Source organism: Vidua macroura, chromosome 1 (genome assembly GCF_024509145.1).
Source record: "Vidua macroura isolate BioBank_ID:100142 chromosome 1, ASM2450914v1, whole genome shotgun sequence".
NCBI lineage: Eukaryota > Metazoa > Chordata > Aves > Passeriformes > Viduidae > Vidua > Vidua macroura.
In genome coordinates, this window is record NC_071571.1 from 62,767,140 (window position 1) to 62,783,230 (window position 16,091).

The window sequence follows — 16,091 nt, forward strand, 5'->3', positions numbered from 1 at the left end:
TATTGCACTATTTCTAAGAAAATAAGCTGGTCCCATTAAAGTCAACGATGCACAGAATCTAAATCACAAGCTTCGTAAATCTCTGTAATAGCTGATGCAATGAGTCTGTAATTGCCACGATTAGATAAGCTAGAGTGGCTGACAGAGATAATGCTAGAGGCACACAACATATCTGCATAGATTATTCCCATCACATGCGAAAATTTGGCTCAGATATAATGATTTTGCCAACCCACAGTTTTCCTGAGAGTCTTGCAATCTGTGGTACTTTCCTGAAAATTTCAACTCCCAGAGTCCTGTTGATGGGATTTTTTTGAGAATTTTTCAGATTTGTTAAAAAAGTAAATTACTGATTGTTATGTATTCCTTGTTGCACAAAAAAGCTTGACAAAAAAAGCACGCCAACAAACAGAAGTAAATTAAGGGCATGTTTTTTTTCTTTTAAAACTCATGGATTTTGAGTCTTGGCTTATGACTTTCAGTGGTTGCTATAAGAAATATAATATTCAAGTGATCACACACCTGATTTCTTGAAGACAGTTATATCTGTTGTTATAATTTACAGGCTGTGCTGAAAGCATCATGGTGGAGCTTCCTGGTTAATTGTGTGTAACTATTACGAATCCCCAATTTATAAGGTGCAAAGCACTCTTACTGGGGATTATTCCTCTGCACTGTAGAGACAGTGTACTGGTTTTGACTGGGATAGAGTTAATTTTCTTCACTGCAACTGGTATGGGGCTATGTTTCAGAGGGCTTGCACAGAGTCAAGGCCTCTTCTGCATTTCTGGGAATGGCTGAGCACCTGCCTGTCAAAGTAATGAATTATTTATTTCCTTGGTTTGCCTTGCTTGCATGTGCAGCTTTTGCTTTACCTATTTAAGTGTCTTTACCTCAACCCCTAAGTTTTATCACTTTTACCCTTCTGATTCTTGCCCCCACCCACTGCAGGGGGTGAACAAGCATCTCAGCTGCCTGCTGGGGTTAAACCACAACAGCCATGTAAGACAGCTCAGCTCCATCTGGATATGACACAAACATTAGGAAAACCCTCAACAGTGCCAATCAGTGTTATGATTTTAAACAGTCTCTGCAAGTGGAAGTTTAGATGAAGATTCAGAAAGGTGACAAGGCATGCACAATATGATGCGGTCAAGTGCTGGAAGAACTGGGCACAGAGTCCAATGCCTGGCTCACCAGCACACTCACAGGATGTGTGGAGATCCTGTCATGACAAAATGGCTTGAATAAAGTAATTAGAAATTTTCATTGTGTAAAATGCAACCACCCCAACTAACAGAGTAATAATTGTTTTACTAAGCCAACGCAAAGCTAGGACATTCCCAGGTAGTTCTCTAAGCACTGTATAAAATCTACGGACTGTATTAAATCCATCTTTTAACAGAACTCTAGAACCAGAACAACATCTTCCCATTCAATTATAGAAAGCCAAAACCTTTAGAACTGTTTCTATGTAAAAAATAATTCTTCTTATATTAACAAAGTCTAATAACTCATTGAGAAGTTGAGAGATGCAAGATGGCAGGCAAAAATTTTTTCAGACATGACAGCGAAATAAATAGCAACAAATAACAAACTTTAATGGCCTTGCAGTGCTCATTCTAATGTAAAAAGACAGATACCAAACGATCACACTGCATCAAGCAAAATCTTTAGGAAAGCTTTAAATAATCTACCCATAAAAGATGACCAATATCACTCAATGGAAAGATTCCTTATAAACTTAATGCAATTTTACCTGATACAGCAATTATGAAAAGAGTATGTAATGCAAACATTGCATCATTTTAGGAAAAAAAGAAAAGGAAAGATGCAACAAACTGTTCTACCAACCAAGGATCTCAGGTTTTGGCAAGATAGGCCTTCCCACAGCTTATTAACCTTCTCTGCTTTGAATGACAGGAAAGGCATAGAATGAGTACAAATTATTGCCCAATTTATATTAGCTGTTTCTTTCTAAAAAAAAAAAAAAAGAAAAAAAAAAAAAAAGAAAAAGATTTGTTGGTAAAAGTGATTCCTTTGAAGATTTTGAACAGCAGTTTCATTGTTTTTATAAAAGCCCCATTCAGTTCACAGTTCTGTTTTCATTCCTCCATAGTAAAGCATAACAAGAACTGCCAGTAGAGCCAGGCTGACAGACAGGATCTTCAGTCCACCGCCCTCTTGTTGCCATGGCAGCTGCAAAGCCACCCAGGAGCTGAGCCCTGTTTTCACTGGGATCTCAGCAGAAGGCTGTGCTTTCCAGTTTGTGCCGTTCCGCGCTGAACGTCTGAACTCCTGTGAAGAAATGCACACATTAGGATTGAAACTGTGTTCTGTTTTCTGATTGTACATACCAAGTACACTCTCCTCTTTATACTGTGGTGAAATTAATGTCCTTTTCATGACCAACAATTCAACCTGCACTGCATCATCATCAGATCATCAGTTTTTCATATAGGAATCTTATAAATGCCATACAAAATCAGTATTTGTAATGAAATTAACTACCAAATCAATGCAGCTGTTAGCAACAGAAACAAATCTCCAGACCTCACTGGCATCAGAGATAGTTGTTTGATGGTTATTTTTTTGTTTTCCTGTTATCTCACTACTTTCTGATTTTTGGCTTCTCCAAAAGAAATGTCTAACCAGTGATAAAGGGGACCAGAACACTCAATCCTTTGCACAGCAGGGATCTTCTAAAGTCAATCATCGACTCCTGGTGTGCCAGCTCAGTGGTGCTTGAAAATCCTCCCAAAGGACTTTTCCTTTCCCCTGACCCTCATGAGGCAGCTGTGCTAAAACACTCACCTTCTCATTCAGCATATTGCATCCCAGTTCCCTGCTGTGCCTGCCATTACCATTCCCAACCTGACTGCAAGCACCAAGATCCCCAAGAATATGATGTCTTTTAACTGCAGCACAAGTTACAGATGTTGCATCACTATTTCAGCAGAAAATCCAAGTGAAAAGAATAAAAGGTTCTTTTCTCTCACACCCTTTTTCAGTTCAGTATTGTAGATAGTCAAAAGGAAAAATATCCACTGAAACTCTGATAACATTTGCAAGACACGTAAGTGGTAAAGGTGTAATTAAACAAAGGTGTAATGATGCTGTATCATAAGATGCAATATTTTTGTTGATCCTTTCTGTTTTCCTCCCTGTATTTGAATAATCTTTTGGGAATTCAATTGAGTTTAGCTGGATTTTTAATTGGTTTGAAATTTTCCAGTTAAAAAAAGGTTTTTGATTAAACCATTTTATTTGTTTCCCTTTCACATTTTTTATAAAATAAATCAGGGACCCAGAAAGTATCTATCTGGACAATTTGTATTTCCAAGGAGCTGAATCAGGGCCACATGAAAATACAGACCAGATGCCCGCTCTGTCTTTTACCAAACATATTTCTGGGCAAACTCAAAGAAATATCAAAGCTCCAAGAAAGGTGCTTGCCCATGAAAGTGTGACAGCACAATTCAAACCTTCTGCAACTGCCTCCTGTTTTCCATTTCAGCAATCAGCTCCATTACAGTAATTGTAGAAGGAAAATAATGATTACTACTGGTTAGGTAAGTAAGCATCAAAGGGGCAAATGACAGGCTGGAGTAAGTGCTATTCTAACAACTGAGTTATTGCTGACTTAGATCCCAATTCACACAGGCAAAGGGTTACTGATCAAGTGAACTATGAAATGAGGATGACTTCTCACACATAAGCACCTAGAAGAACGTCAACTGGGTAAACAGAGTAAAGGAAATAGGCAAGCACACTGGGGTGTAATTCTCCAGTGTGAGGCATAGTAACATCACCACTCCAGAACTTTAGGTGATATTGTGCAGAACATGTTAACTTAATCAGAAACTATTGTCAAACTATTAATTTAGCTTAATCAATTTCTAAGGCATCTGAACTTTTAGCACTTGGCCACAGTTATTTTGTCCTCCCAAATCAAAGCTGATTGACCTTTGTCTGAAGATCAAACTGAAAAATATACAGTATTAAGGATTTTTTACAAATGAGTCAAAATTCTTCTGCAATTTATTCTTTCTAGACATTTATAAAGCATTTATTTTCTTTGCAGGTCTCACAAATCTCTATTGTAAGGTGCTTAATTTATGGTCATGACCTGTTTTTACATGTATTGTTGGTACATTAACACTAAGGCTAAAGTGATTTAAAGGAATGGATAAGGCTGTGAAATTATCAGTACAACAAAAGTCTTATTTCTTCTGTTATTTTTCACTGAATTGTGACTTAAAATTTGGCTGATTACAATCAGCCTATTGACTCCTAATTAAATATTTCTACACTGTATGATAAAATCATAGTCATTTACTCATACAAGACTAGATGCTATCCCTTGGCAAACAGATAAAAAGGGCCAGTACTTCATAAATAATGTTGGACCTTCTCCTCAATGCTCCTCTTCATGCTCAGCATCAGTTCTTATCTACATGTCTCAGGAAGACTAGGGACAGCCAGCAAAACACCCCAAACACAAATTTTAATATTTTGCGAGACTTCTTTTAAGTTTTCCCCTTCACTAACAGTTAAGCACATCAGTGTTTCATGCATTCAATCATGTTTCTGTAACATAGTTTACAGTAGTGGTTTCACTGGCATTTCGTTTATGTTATACAGTTTTTCTGTTTTCCAACATAAAACCAAAAAGTCTCATCTTGCTGGCATAATTTTGATCATGCCTATACTGCTTTTTTTCTTACCATACTGTTTTCTTACACCTCTTCTGCAACATGCACTGCATATGCATTAGGTAGTGCTGCATACTGCTGGTAGGACAGAACAGCACAAGAAATTTTAGCAAGGTTTACAAAGTTCCAGTGGTGGTGAATGCTGCTGCTGAGCTGCCCCACTAGCATTTCATCTAAGTCAGCCTGCGAAATCTGTTTTTTCCTTACTTCCTCATATTTCCAATAAATGAGATGATCATACAGATAAAGTAAACCCATTTTTTGTTTTGGTAGAAAGACAAAAATATCTCAATTTGCAAACTGAAGTGACCCTTTTCTTAAAGACATCACAGCTTACCTTTTAAACATGCTGTGTTTCTGTTTGATAATGTACACCTCTTCAGGTGATCCTACCAAATATTCCCTTTCAAGGAAAGTAAAGAGTGTATTCATCTGATTCATGTTTTCTAAGCACCATTCTCTAGTTTGGCCCAAAATTCTGCCTGACACGTGAGTAATACCACAGGCTTCCATGAAAAATTCCCTCATTATCATCACAGAATGTGCACCTGTAAAAAAAAAAAAGGTATATCTGGCTCCCTGTGACTGAAAGGCTCCTGTAGGAAATAACAGTCTTTTTGTCCCCATCCTGAGATTCATACAGGGCTTTTAAACCCAGGATTATCACTCAGAGACACCTGCAGGTGGATGCCTCTTCCTCAGAGTCTGTCGTGCCTCTCAGTGAGACACGACACAAATTCCCCAGTGGGAAGAGGAGCTCTGCAAAGGGATCGTGTCACTGCACCCTCTCCCTCCTGAGTAAGGGCTGAGTGGCCCTTGCCAAGTCTGGGCAACAGTGATGGGCCTGTCAAGAATATAAGCAGTTCTTCCAGGCACACAACTATCATATAAACAGCTGTGTTAGTGAAAAACACTGTATATATGATTTTATTATTCTATTCTATGATTCTACATTCGGTGTAAAAAACCTTGGTGGAGGTAAAGATCTCATTTTTTGAACTAGCATTTATACTGTCCACTCACCATGCTCTCACTTAATTGAAGGATTAATTCTGAACAGTCCTTATTTGTATCTCTGTCTCTAGATAAAATATTCACTGTGCATTAGCTTTCCAAGGAAATCTTTAAGAAATTGCTGTAATATTCTGATCTAATATTCTGATATAGATGTGATATTTACCACATATAATCACTAGTCAGAGTGCAACAGTTCCTTAAGCTGAGCTCAGAAATCACACTTTTGTAGCTGCAAGACTTAGATAGATTACCATAATGATTCATTTCAGTGGAATTTAGAACAAAATTCAAAGCCTCTTTTAACAAAAAAATGCTGGGAGGAAGCCCTAAGGTAAAGAAGTTTCAAAAATATGTGTTTATACTAGTTTCAGTCTTGATAGGCCACAAACTCTTTGGTAGACTTGTTAAGCATTGCTCTCACTAAACAGGACCACAATGAAGGAAAAGGTACACTAAGATTTAAAACGATATACTGTTAATCAAAATGACGGAAGGTAGGGAAATTACCAAACTGAAATGCACAGACAGAGACTTTGAGCTAAGCATCTTGTATTTCCATGGAGGCAGCCTTTCATCTTGTTTTGGCAGTCACAAAGTAAACACAAGACTTTGCTAATAAGGTATAATATAAATTATTAAAAATTCTAGTGTATGATCAAATGCATTTCAGATTATTTTTTGAATAATTCTGCCTTGACGACTGCCAGGAGTAACATATTTTGTGTATTCTTGCACAGACCCATTGATTGCTGTCTTTCTGAAACTCCAGTCCCAGAGCAAACCACCGCGCATGAAAGAAAATATAATCACATCAAAACCTAAGATTTGGCATCTGTCGATCACAGCCTAGCTTTTTGTAAGATCTCACTTCATGTTAGTCAACAAAGACATAAGAGAAACTCTTTAGCTCTGAGCTGAGGTTTTAATAAATGCAAAACATTTCTTACATGCTTTTTTGGCTTCTTCTTTTATGGCTCAGGGGCACTGTTAGAGCTTGAAGTGTTAGCTAACTGCTGTGAAAAACTTCTTGACTGAGCATATCTAAAGAGAAATTAGACTTCTGAAGTTTTTAGCCCAATCAAGTACATCACACACTTACATGACTGGCTTTAAAAACATGGACTTTTACATAGTCATGCACAACAGGTCTGTGTGACAAATTTAAAGAAAACATGTTAAAATATGCATTACATCTCCTGCTGCACTATTTGAAACTCTGGGCTATTACACTTTAAAAGCATTTTTCAGATTTAAAGAAACAAACAGTTACTGAAGGTCACAGAGATTACACATCCAAAAAATACGTCAATTGAGTTTCATTGAATAGTTCTGGAAGACACGTTCAGTTCTGTAGGTATTAAGAGAACTCCTTTGATTTATTACTTTAAAAATTCTACCAGCCTTCTGCAAATGTGGAATGCTGATGTTAAATTACAAAATAAATGGCACAGAAAATATTTTTTCCTAATGGAATTAACATGGTAATTCCTGTAAGAAGCATCCCTGCTATCATGTACTCCAATGAATGCCCAGTATGATGCTGTTAAAAGAAAATGCTGTCTACAAGCATGCTTGTGTCAGATATTATCAGCTGTACACTATTCCTAGGAATTTGCTGATTCCCAATACACACAGAGTTTACTTAACCATTTTAAAAAAAATGAGAAACCCCGAAGAAAAAAATAAAGCAGACAGGTCCTTTTGCAAAGGAATTTCATGTTATTTGTTCTTTTTGGGTTTTGAAAACATCCAGTGATGGACACCACAACCTCTCTGGGTCTTTGTTCCCCTGCTGGAGCCCATTCATGGGAAAATGCTTCTCTTTATATCCATCTGAACCTCTCATTTCAACCTAGGCCCAGTCTCTCATCCTCCCACATGTGCCAGTGGGAGGCACCTGGCTCGGTCTTGTCAGGAACCCCTGTGCAGGCACTGGGAGGCCTCTGCTGGGGTCTCCTGAAGCCACCCCTGGCTCCAGCCCTGAACAAGCCTCAGCCTCAGCTTCTCCTCACAGGCCAGCTGCTCCGGCCCCTGACCAACTCCGTGATACAAATCTGAACTCGTTACAGTTCCCAGCTCCTCATTTACATCAAGATCACTGCAAATGACCTAGGCAAAGCTGGTCAGCAATAGTCCTAGAAGCTGGACCAAATACAACTATACAGGTAAAAATGGGAGGCTGTAGAGATCGATTGACCTTAAGCCCATCTGCATTAAATCTGACAGTTCCTTCCAGCTGTCATCCTTTATGGAGACCATCTTTAACTGGGGCCTTCCCTGACCTGCACAGCAAGTCAGCAAAGTCTGTGTTCTTTCCAGTAACACCTGCATGATCTGTCTGATTCCTTTGATCAGCATAGAAAAAGCCACTTTGCTCATACTCAACTTTTTCCTTGATTACTACTATAGTAATTCTTCCTGTCCATTCTCTTTTCCTTCTACTTCTCCTCATTTCCCTCTTGCATCATCTGACCATGCAGCCTCTCAAATAAACAAAGGCAGAGATGCCACTAGGAACACAAATCATGTCATACAGACACACATCTGGAGCTTCCTCCTCCTACATTAACATTAAATTCAAATTTTAATATTCCTATTTAGGAGTACAAAATGAATTAATTTTCTCTTTGTAAATTCTCACCATTACTGTATGGCTGCATTGGTGTTTTTCTTGGCAGACATCTCCCTGCTGTCTTCCATGTTCTTACCTAAGGATAGACCCTTGCCTACCTACTTCTTTTTCCTCCTCCAGTCTTTCAGATTATTCCCTCAATCAGCCCTGAAAATTAAAAAAGCACTTAGATGCTAGACAGAAGGCTGAGCAACTGAGGCTTATTAAATAACTTCCTTTGTGATGTACACTTTGAGCAGGAAGGAAACAACCTAAAAGGTTGACAAACAAAAGAAACAAAAACAAGAGAAACAACCAGTTGAGAAAACACAAGCCAAAAACCACCTCCAAAATGTTTAAAACACAGTCTTGTGCTGTTTTTCATTATACTCACTTGTTTTAGCCTGTTTCTTTATATTTACCTATAAATGTTTCCAGCCAGGACTTGACTCTTTTTTTACATATTTGTATTTTGTGCTGCTATTAAACTTAATGACTTAGTATCATTCCACTACAGAAACACTGCACTGTCAAAATAACCTGTCATTCAAGGTCAGACACGACATCTTTAAAAAACAGTGTGATGCCTGGATTCTGAGCTTTGATTTTTTTTTTTTTAATAAGGTGTGGGGGGTGTCAATAACTATGACAGAATCAAAGGACATGACAACCAGTATTCCAGCCAGCACCTGCAACCACAACAGAACTAAGAGATCTTCTAAAGAGAAAAAGTTTGTGTTTCAAAAATCACAGTCAACCAAGCAATGAGTTGAAATTAAGAATGAACATAGCAGCACAATGTGGACAAATTCAGGATGGGCTTCTGTCACTATTTAACTTCCTGTGCATAGGACAGTTTTATGAAGGAGATGGCAGGTATTTACTCTGGGCACTTATCTGGTAATTAGCTTGCTAACAGACAAATCTGTTTCCTAGAGATCACCAGCACAGGCTTCATGGCTTTGAAAATACATTACAGTGAATTACAGGATGTACATTAACTTGTAGTAACACTAGGTATCATTTTTTGGTGTGCATACCACAACCTGTCTTATTAGATGCTATTCCATAGGATTCCAGCTTGCTCCTTCTTTAAAGGATCACTGAGACTTTTTTTTTTCCTTTTTTTTTTTTTCCAGTTTTTTTTTTTTTTTTAATAAGAATTTTAAGGTTGTGTTTATAATACAGTAATTTTCCCAGTTTATTTTGTTGGATGATGAAAGAAAGACAGCATGTGTATGTTCAAAGTCTGGTCTACAAGTAAGAATATTACATGAAATATGGTATACTTTTTTCACAGCACAAGCTTTCAAAGACCATCACCTTTTTGGTTCAATTTTAAATCTTGAAACAACAGCGACAATTATGTGGAGGTCAATGGTAGCTACAAGCAAAGACACAAAAGGTTTCCATCAGAAGGAGTACCCCAGTAAAATGAATAGCTAGATCTGAAAATGTATATTCATGTCACAAGAACCACCAATATAACTGAATGATATTCACATATCAACAGTGAAATGAGTAATACTGGTTTTACTCAAGGGATGTTGTCTCTCAAAATCAGGACAGATTTCAAAGATCTTTCACATACAGAGGAGTAGAATAAACTGATATATGTACATATTCTTGGCTAAAAGCCTCCCCCTTAATCCTAGAATATGTCATAATCCTGAATTTATGGTGTTTTCATTTCTTCCTACAGAACCAAGTATTAAAACGGAATGTTCCACAGAGACTTATATAATACAACAACCTCAGAGACAAAGGATACAGCCCTTCTTACACTTCAATATCATGGGTAATAAACATGGTTTAAAAAGAGCATTTTAAACACTTTGCAATGATACTAGGTTCCAGAGTTTCAAATTTCATTCCAGTAGGTATCTGTGGGATCTATATGCCGCCCTCATTTTACAGGGAGAGAAAAAAATAAAGAAGATTGAAGTGCCTCCAGTGCCACAATGCAAGTCAGTAATCAGGTCTCTACAATTCCTGTCTCATATTCCAGCTGACAGCAGAAGCCAGCATAGCCTGTAAAATATTTTGTCTGTCAAGCTGAAGTTTTAAAATAATTTTCTTAAAGCTAGGCAATGCCTTAATATGCAGTCTCCTGACAATTTCTCTTACATTTATTTTCACAGACTTTCCTGCCTAGGATTAAACACCTCCAGTTCCTGGGAGTGCAGATGCTCACCAAGCACAGCTGGAACCAGACCTTAGCAGAAAGAAGCATTTAATATAAGCCTAAAATTTAACAGTTAATGCAGTGTGACTGATCTTGACCAACTTTGTGGGTTCAGTGATAAAACAAAGGTTTTCTTTTCACATTGTCGTGGCCTCTTTCCTTTAAGTATCCTTAATTGTTTCAGGAGGTCTCCCACAGTGCCAGTTACAATACTTTTGAGCACCTGAGGGAGTGTCTGGAAATCTGCGTCTTCTTTTTAATTTCACACTCAGTCAAGTTCAGCTGCAGTTAATGGAGGGCTCTCTCATGGAAACATCAAACAATGGTTACTTTCTGTGATTAGCAAGCCCAACTGCTCTAACACAATCTCTCTATCCCCAGCCACCACAAATGATTCGTCAGCCCTTCCCCATAAGAAAGATTACATGAGAAAAACCTTTCTTGGCTTGCAGTGTATTTTATGCTAGATAATCATGATAGCACCTTGGCGCTCTGTCTAAGACATCAAAGAGCAGTAAGTATCCAATCTGCAGGCTGGAACAAATCTACCCTCGGGAGAGACTTCATATCATTTAGAGGGTGGTCTGACCAAACTTCTGCAGTTGTACAGGACTGGAGTGCCTGAGCAGGGACTTGCACCCTGTCATGCTCCAATACTGACCATTTGTACCCACTGGACCTCAGTCTTCTCCCACGTGAGTGTTACACAGTGTGCTCTATCAGGTTGTACCTGATAATTCTGAGGATTAGCTCATGAGGAGAAATCCAGTTTTTCTGGAATTAATCATGAAGTAAAAATACTAATTTCCTCTTTTTCTCTTATATATCATCCCCTGGAGTTGTCTTAAATGCTGAAAAGTCAATATTGCAGCTTACTTGAATTCATGCTATAAAATTTTATTAATTTTAAGTATCTATTTCCAAGCATCTTTAACTGGCCACCATCAAATCTATTCTCCAGACTAACCTTCTAGCAGACACTTTAAACATCTGCCTCATCTGTATCTGTGAAATGGGAAGACAAAAGCTACATTTCAGGAGGATAATGTAAACATAAACTTATATCTGTTTCTTAAGCACTCAGAAATTTAGTTATGGAGGTCACAGGAAAGGTTAGAAAAAATAACTCCCTTGAAAGAGAGGTTTAAAAGGCATGTAACAACACTAATATTACATGACAAACAATGAAGAGGAAAAATATCTAACAGTAGCTTATTAAATTGGATACTAGGAAAATTTTTTTTACCCAAAAGGTTGTCAAGCTTTGGAACAGGCTGCCCAGGGAAGTGGCTGAGTCACTGTCCCAGCAGGTATTTAGAAGATGTGTGGATGTGGCACATGGGACCATTGTTTAGCGGTGGACTTGGCAGTGTTGGGTTAGTGGTTGGACTTGATGATCTGTAAGGTCTTTTCCAACCTAAAAGATTCTGATACTAAAGGAATACTCTCAGCTCTGTGCACAAAAAATTTGCACATGTACACGTGTGAAAATACTGCATAAGCACCTAATAAAAACCTGAAACACAGTACAGCTGGTATTTACACAGAAACGAGGATTGTTAAACTTTCCTCTGTTTAGAAAAGGCTACTGGTCTGTGAGAATACAGCCCATAATATTTTAATACAGCTTTCTCTCACATTTTGCTGTTGCTTTTGTCTCTAGGTGAATACAAGTATTGACAGCAATTGACTCCTGGGCAAGTGGTGTCCTCCAAATAATTTCAATATCTCTGTGTATCCTAGTAACTTTTGAACTACTCACTTCAACAGTGAGAGAACAGCAAGGGCTGGTAAAAAAACCCTCACTCAAATGTAAATCACTGCTTCTGCTGAGGGAAAGGCCAGACCACAGCCTCAGTGATCTATTTAATGCCACCACCCTGCTGAGCAACCTGTAGTCCTGAAACTCCAAATGACATGCAGTAGTTACACAAACCAGAAGTTACAAAAAAAGTGAGATATATACAAATAAAACAGATGATGACCTGAAAGTGGCAAACATATACCAGGTGTCCACAGGGGTGAGAAATACAAGCCCACAGGATGACAACTGTGGGGCTTAATGTACTCTTTAACAAATTGATGGGTTTGGATTTTAAAATGTTTCATGTCTCCATACTAAAGCTTAACAGCACCACAACAGTTTTCTTTTATCACACAAGATTCTCCCCCAAGTATAATTCACTCCTTTCCAGCTTTTAAGAGCTGCACATCTGGCTTTCCCCTGTGGTTCTGTGACAAAATATGATTATGCTACAGAATCTTAAGCACTCCTCACTGAAAAAAATAATGAACTAACATTTCTTTGGACAAGAGACACATGAGCTGAAAAAGGAAAAGAATTCCTGTCATTCTAAGCACTACTTCCATCATTTCACCAAATTAAAGTTCTTGTATTTTGAAAAAACTATCTGTGTCAGAAATGGATATTCACAGCTGTCCTTTTTGTATGATAATTATGTTATCTGCACTTATCAGAGATTTTGTATGTGAGAATTGCAAAATAGTTTCCATACGGATAAGATAAATCACAGTCACACTGACTGAAATGACTTAACAATCACATGTGAAATCATGTCAGAACAAGGAACGAGAGTTAAAAAAAATCCCCTAGTCCTGGTAACAGGACCCTTTCCTCAGGACCAGAAATCCATCTGGTTGATATTATACATAGGTAGTTTTTGTAGCTATGTGATTTTTTTGACAAAAAGAGCTTGAGTATACTGCCTAGGCATTTTTGTTCCATCAAAAGTACTTTCACAAACATTTCCAAGCCACTCCAATCCAAAATGGAGCATTTGTTCAAATTCTGCTACAGTACAGATATATATATATATAGGTATGAAGAAGAATCTATCAATTTGAAAGCCAAGACATTTACTGAATAATTTTCTCACATAATACCGTGTCAAGGACCCCTTGATTATACTGAGACTAAAGAAAAATATTAGTAATTTCCATGGGACTTTTTCTTTTTGTTTTGCATTTGACATGTGGCTCTCTAAGCCAGGCAGGTTTCATTCCTTTCACCATTTATCAATCACACATCCATCTCAGGTTGTAGTACTTGAGTGGTCAAACCTTTTTGAGAGGTCACGTGGGTCTACCAAGAACTTCGACTGCCATTTCTTGCCAATCACCCAGCCAGACAGAAATGTGTCATGTAATTAATAGCTATGAGCTCTCCTGCTCCACACATCACATGTGCTCCCACATAGATGACACTGATCTGGCAGCCCATGGAAAAGAGGATATTAGATAACACCAAATGAGGCAGGTCAACTCTTTAGGTTGCCCCATGCCAGATGCTGGCCATTTCTGCCCTAGAATAAAGACAATATGCTCACACACATGTAGAGAGGGCTTCTTTACAGGCCAAGTCTCACAAAACCGTGTTTCTACTGATAAGACCAGGTAAAAACAAAAAAAAAAATCTGATAGCACAGCAAAACCAACACTCATTTGCTGAATTAAGCTGAGCCAGAAACTTGGGATTAACTAGTTTCTTATGGGCTGATGAGCTATCTACATCAAAAATGGGTCTGCCTTTGGGTCCTTAATTATTCTGTGTGATTGCCATCACCAAGAACAACTAAAACTGTACATTTCTTCTAGAAAAGTATTTATAAACATTTTTAAATGTATGCTTTTAATTTATAAATTATTTATCAGCCCTTTTCTACAATAAAGAATGAGAAAAATCCATATTATTTCTTTCATAGCACAGTGACACTAATGAATGTATAGAATAACTTTGGTTTTGACTTTATACCACTGTATCTTAATTAAAAATGACTTCATGCCAGTGCTTGTTACCTTAGTGATTAAAGGCTGAAGCACCACTCCAGTACATATATTTTCCTCATCATAATTCCAGTTTTTCTATAATATATAGAATGGAAGAAATATGCCCTGGATCATGATTTTATTATTACACCAAATCTGAGTTGTGGTCCAGACTCAAGGAAAAGAAATGAAAGTAAGTATGCTGAAATTTTAACATCCCATGGGCTTGAGTTTCAAGCACAGAAAAGCTGTGCTTGATGCCCTCTGACTCTTTTGGAACCTCAAAACATGAACTGCTTCTGATGCCAACATGCAAATCTGCTTTGAGTCAACTCCCTGTGAAAATGATGAATGAGCTTTGGAATACGTTGTGATGAAAAAGAAAGGCTTAACACCTAAAGGACCCTGCAAACAGATGTAGCACCAATTTTACCTTAGTGGGAACATATATGGAATTTGGGCTATCTACACTAACCCTACCACACTACCACCATAACCTTTCATGCTAACCTGACTAGATTTTCAATCCAAAATTCCTTCATCCCACTGCTGGATCAGACCATTACAACAGATCCATTTGGAATTTCTGGGTAGAATGGTTGGCATTACAGTAAATCAGCGGAAAATCTTTTTTAAGAACGGTTCCAAGGTCTGAAATAATAAATTGTAGATGGGAGAACTCTACAAGTAATTTAAATACACAATGGGAAGTAGTCAGAGGAAGGTTATCAGGATCGGTGTACTGTACACTAACCAAAAGTAAAGCTGTCTTTAACAAAGTACTTAAATAACCAGTAATTTTTGTGTATCCTTTTTATGGTCTTTGATAAAGCCCACAGGAACAGCTTGCTTTGGAACTTGCTAAAAATAAGAACTGATCCTAAAGTTCCGTTTAGGAGTCAGGTCCCATGAAAACTCATAGGCCTGAACCAAGTTCCTTAAAGGGAGAATGGAATTTTTTACAGTGATTATTACCCCTGTAGTTAGAGAAGACCCCTTTAAAAATATCTTAGTGGGAGAGATTGTAGTAGGAGGGCAAGGGTTTATTTCTATTATTGCTTGATCCAGTAAAACTGCAACAACACACTTTAATAGCTAATGGCATGATAAAGGATCTGGAGGGAATGTTAAACTTGATATAGAATACAGCCTGCACAAACACGAAGTTACTGTATGTGACCTTTGAATAAGCAGCAGTTTTGAAGCTTGCTTAGAACATTCGGTGGACTGTCTTTCAAGCATGCAATCATTCTAATATGTTCAACAGTCACAGTAAGTTCTTTGGATATTCTAGGGTAGTTAGGAGCATATGCTCAGTGGACTAAATTTAAGGCTGTGAAGTTCATATCCAATTCACTGAAGTATGGTATTTGAATATTTTAAGATACCTTTTCTCCAACGTAGCCATCAAACAGAACTTATTACTCAACTGCAATTTAATTTCAGTCTAAGACATAGACCCTGCAAATGTGCCTTTAAATTTTTATATCCAGACATATTCCCCAACTATAATTTAGTAGTGACAAAACCACACAAAATTTGTTTCTCTTACTGAAAAGCCTTTTCCTCTTTTTCTTACGCTTTTTCCTTACCTTATTACCCTTGACACCACAAAATTAAAAACAAAAATCTCCAATTTCTAATAAATCTCTTATAAGTATATTAAAAGCACAAATATAAATCACTGCATCCAAGTATTATAAAAGTCTGACTGGAAAATTATGATTAAAAATTATCTGGGTATCCTACTATAACTCACAATTAATCCTAATATTGC

The 16,091-nt window shown here is 37.6% G+C and overlaps 1 protein-coding gene across 4 annotated transcripts in view; it reads right to left on the reverse strand.

Annotated features, from left to right (window-relative positions):
- Window positions 1-1,576: 1,576 nt before the first annotated feature.
- Window positions 1,577-16,091, reverse strand: part of CDKAL1 (CDK5 regulatory subunit associated protein 1 like 1) — a 378,840-nt gene continuing 364,325 nt past the window's right edge. For all 4 annotated transcript variants that reach the window (XM_053971531.1, XM_053971541.1, XM_053971551.1 and 1 more), the window contains one exon: window positions 1,577-2,298. In XM_053971531.1, the coding sequence (XP_053827506.1) occupies window positions 2,092-2,298 (207 nt within the window). In that variant the 3' untranslated portion in view covers window positions 1,577-2,091. The remainder of the gene's footprint in view (window positions 2,299-16,091) is intronic.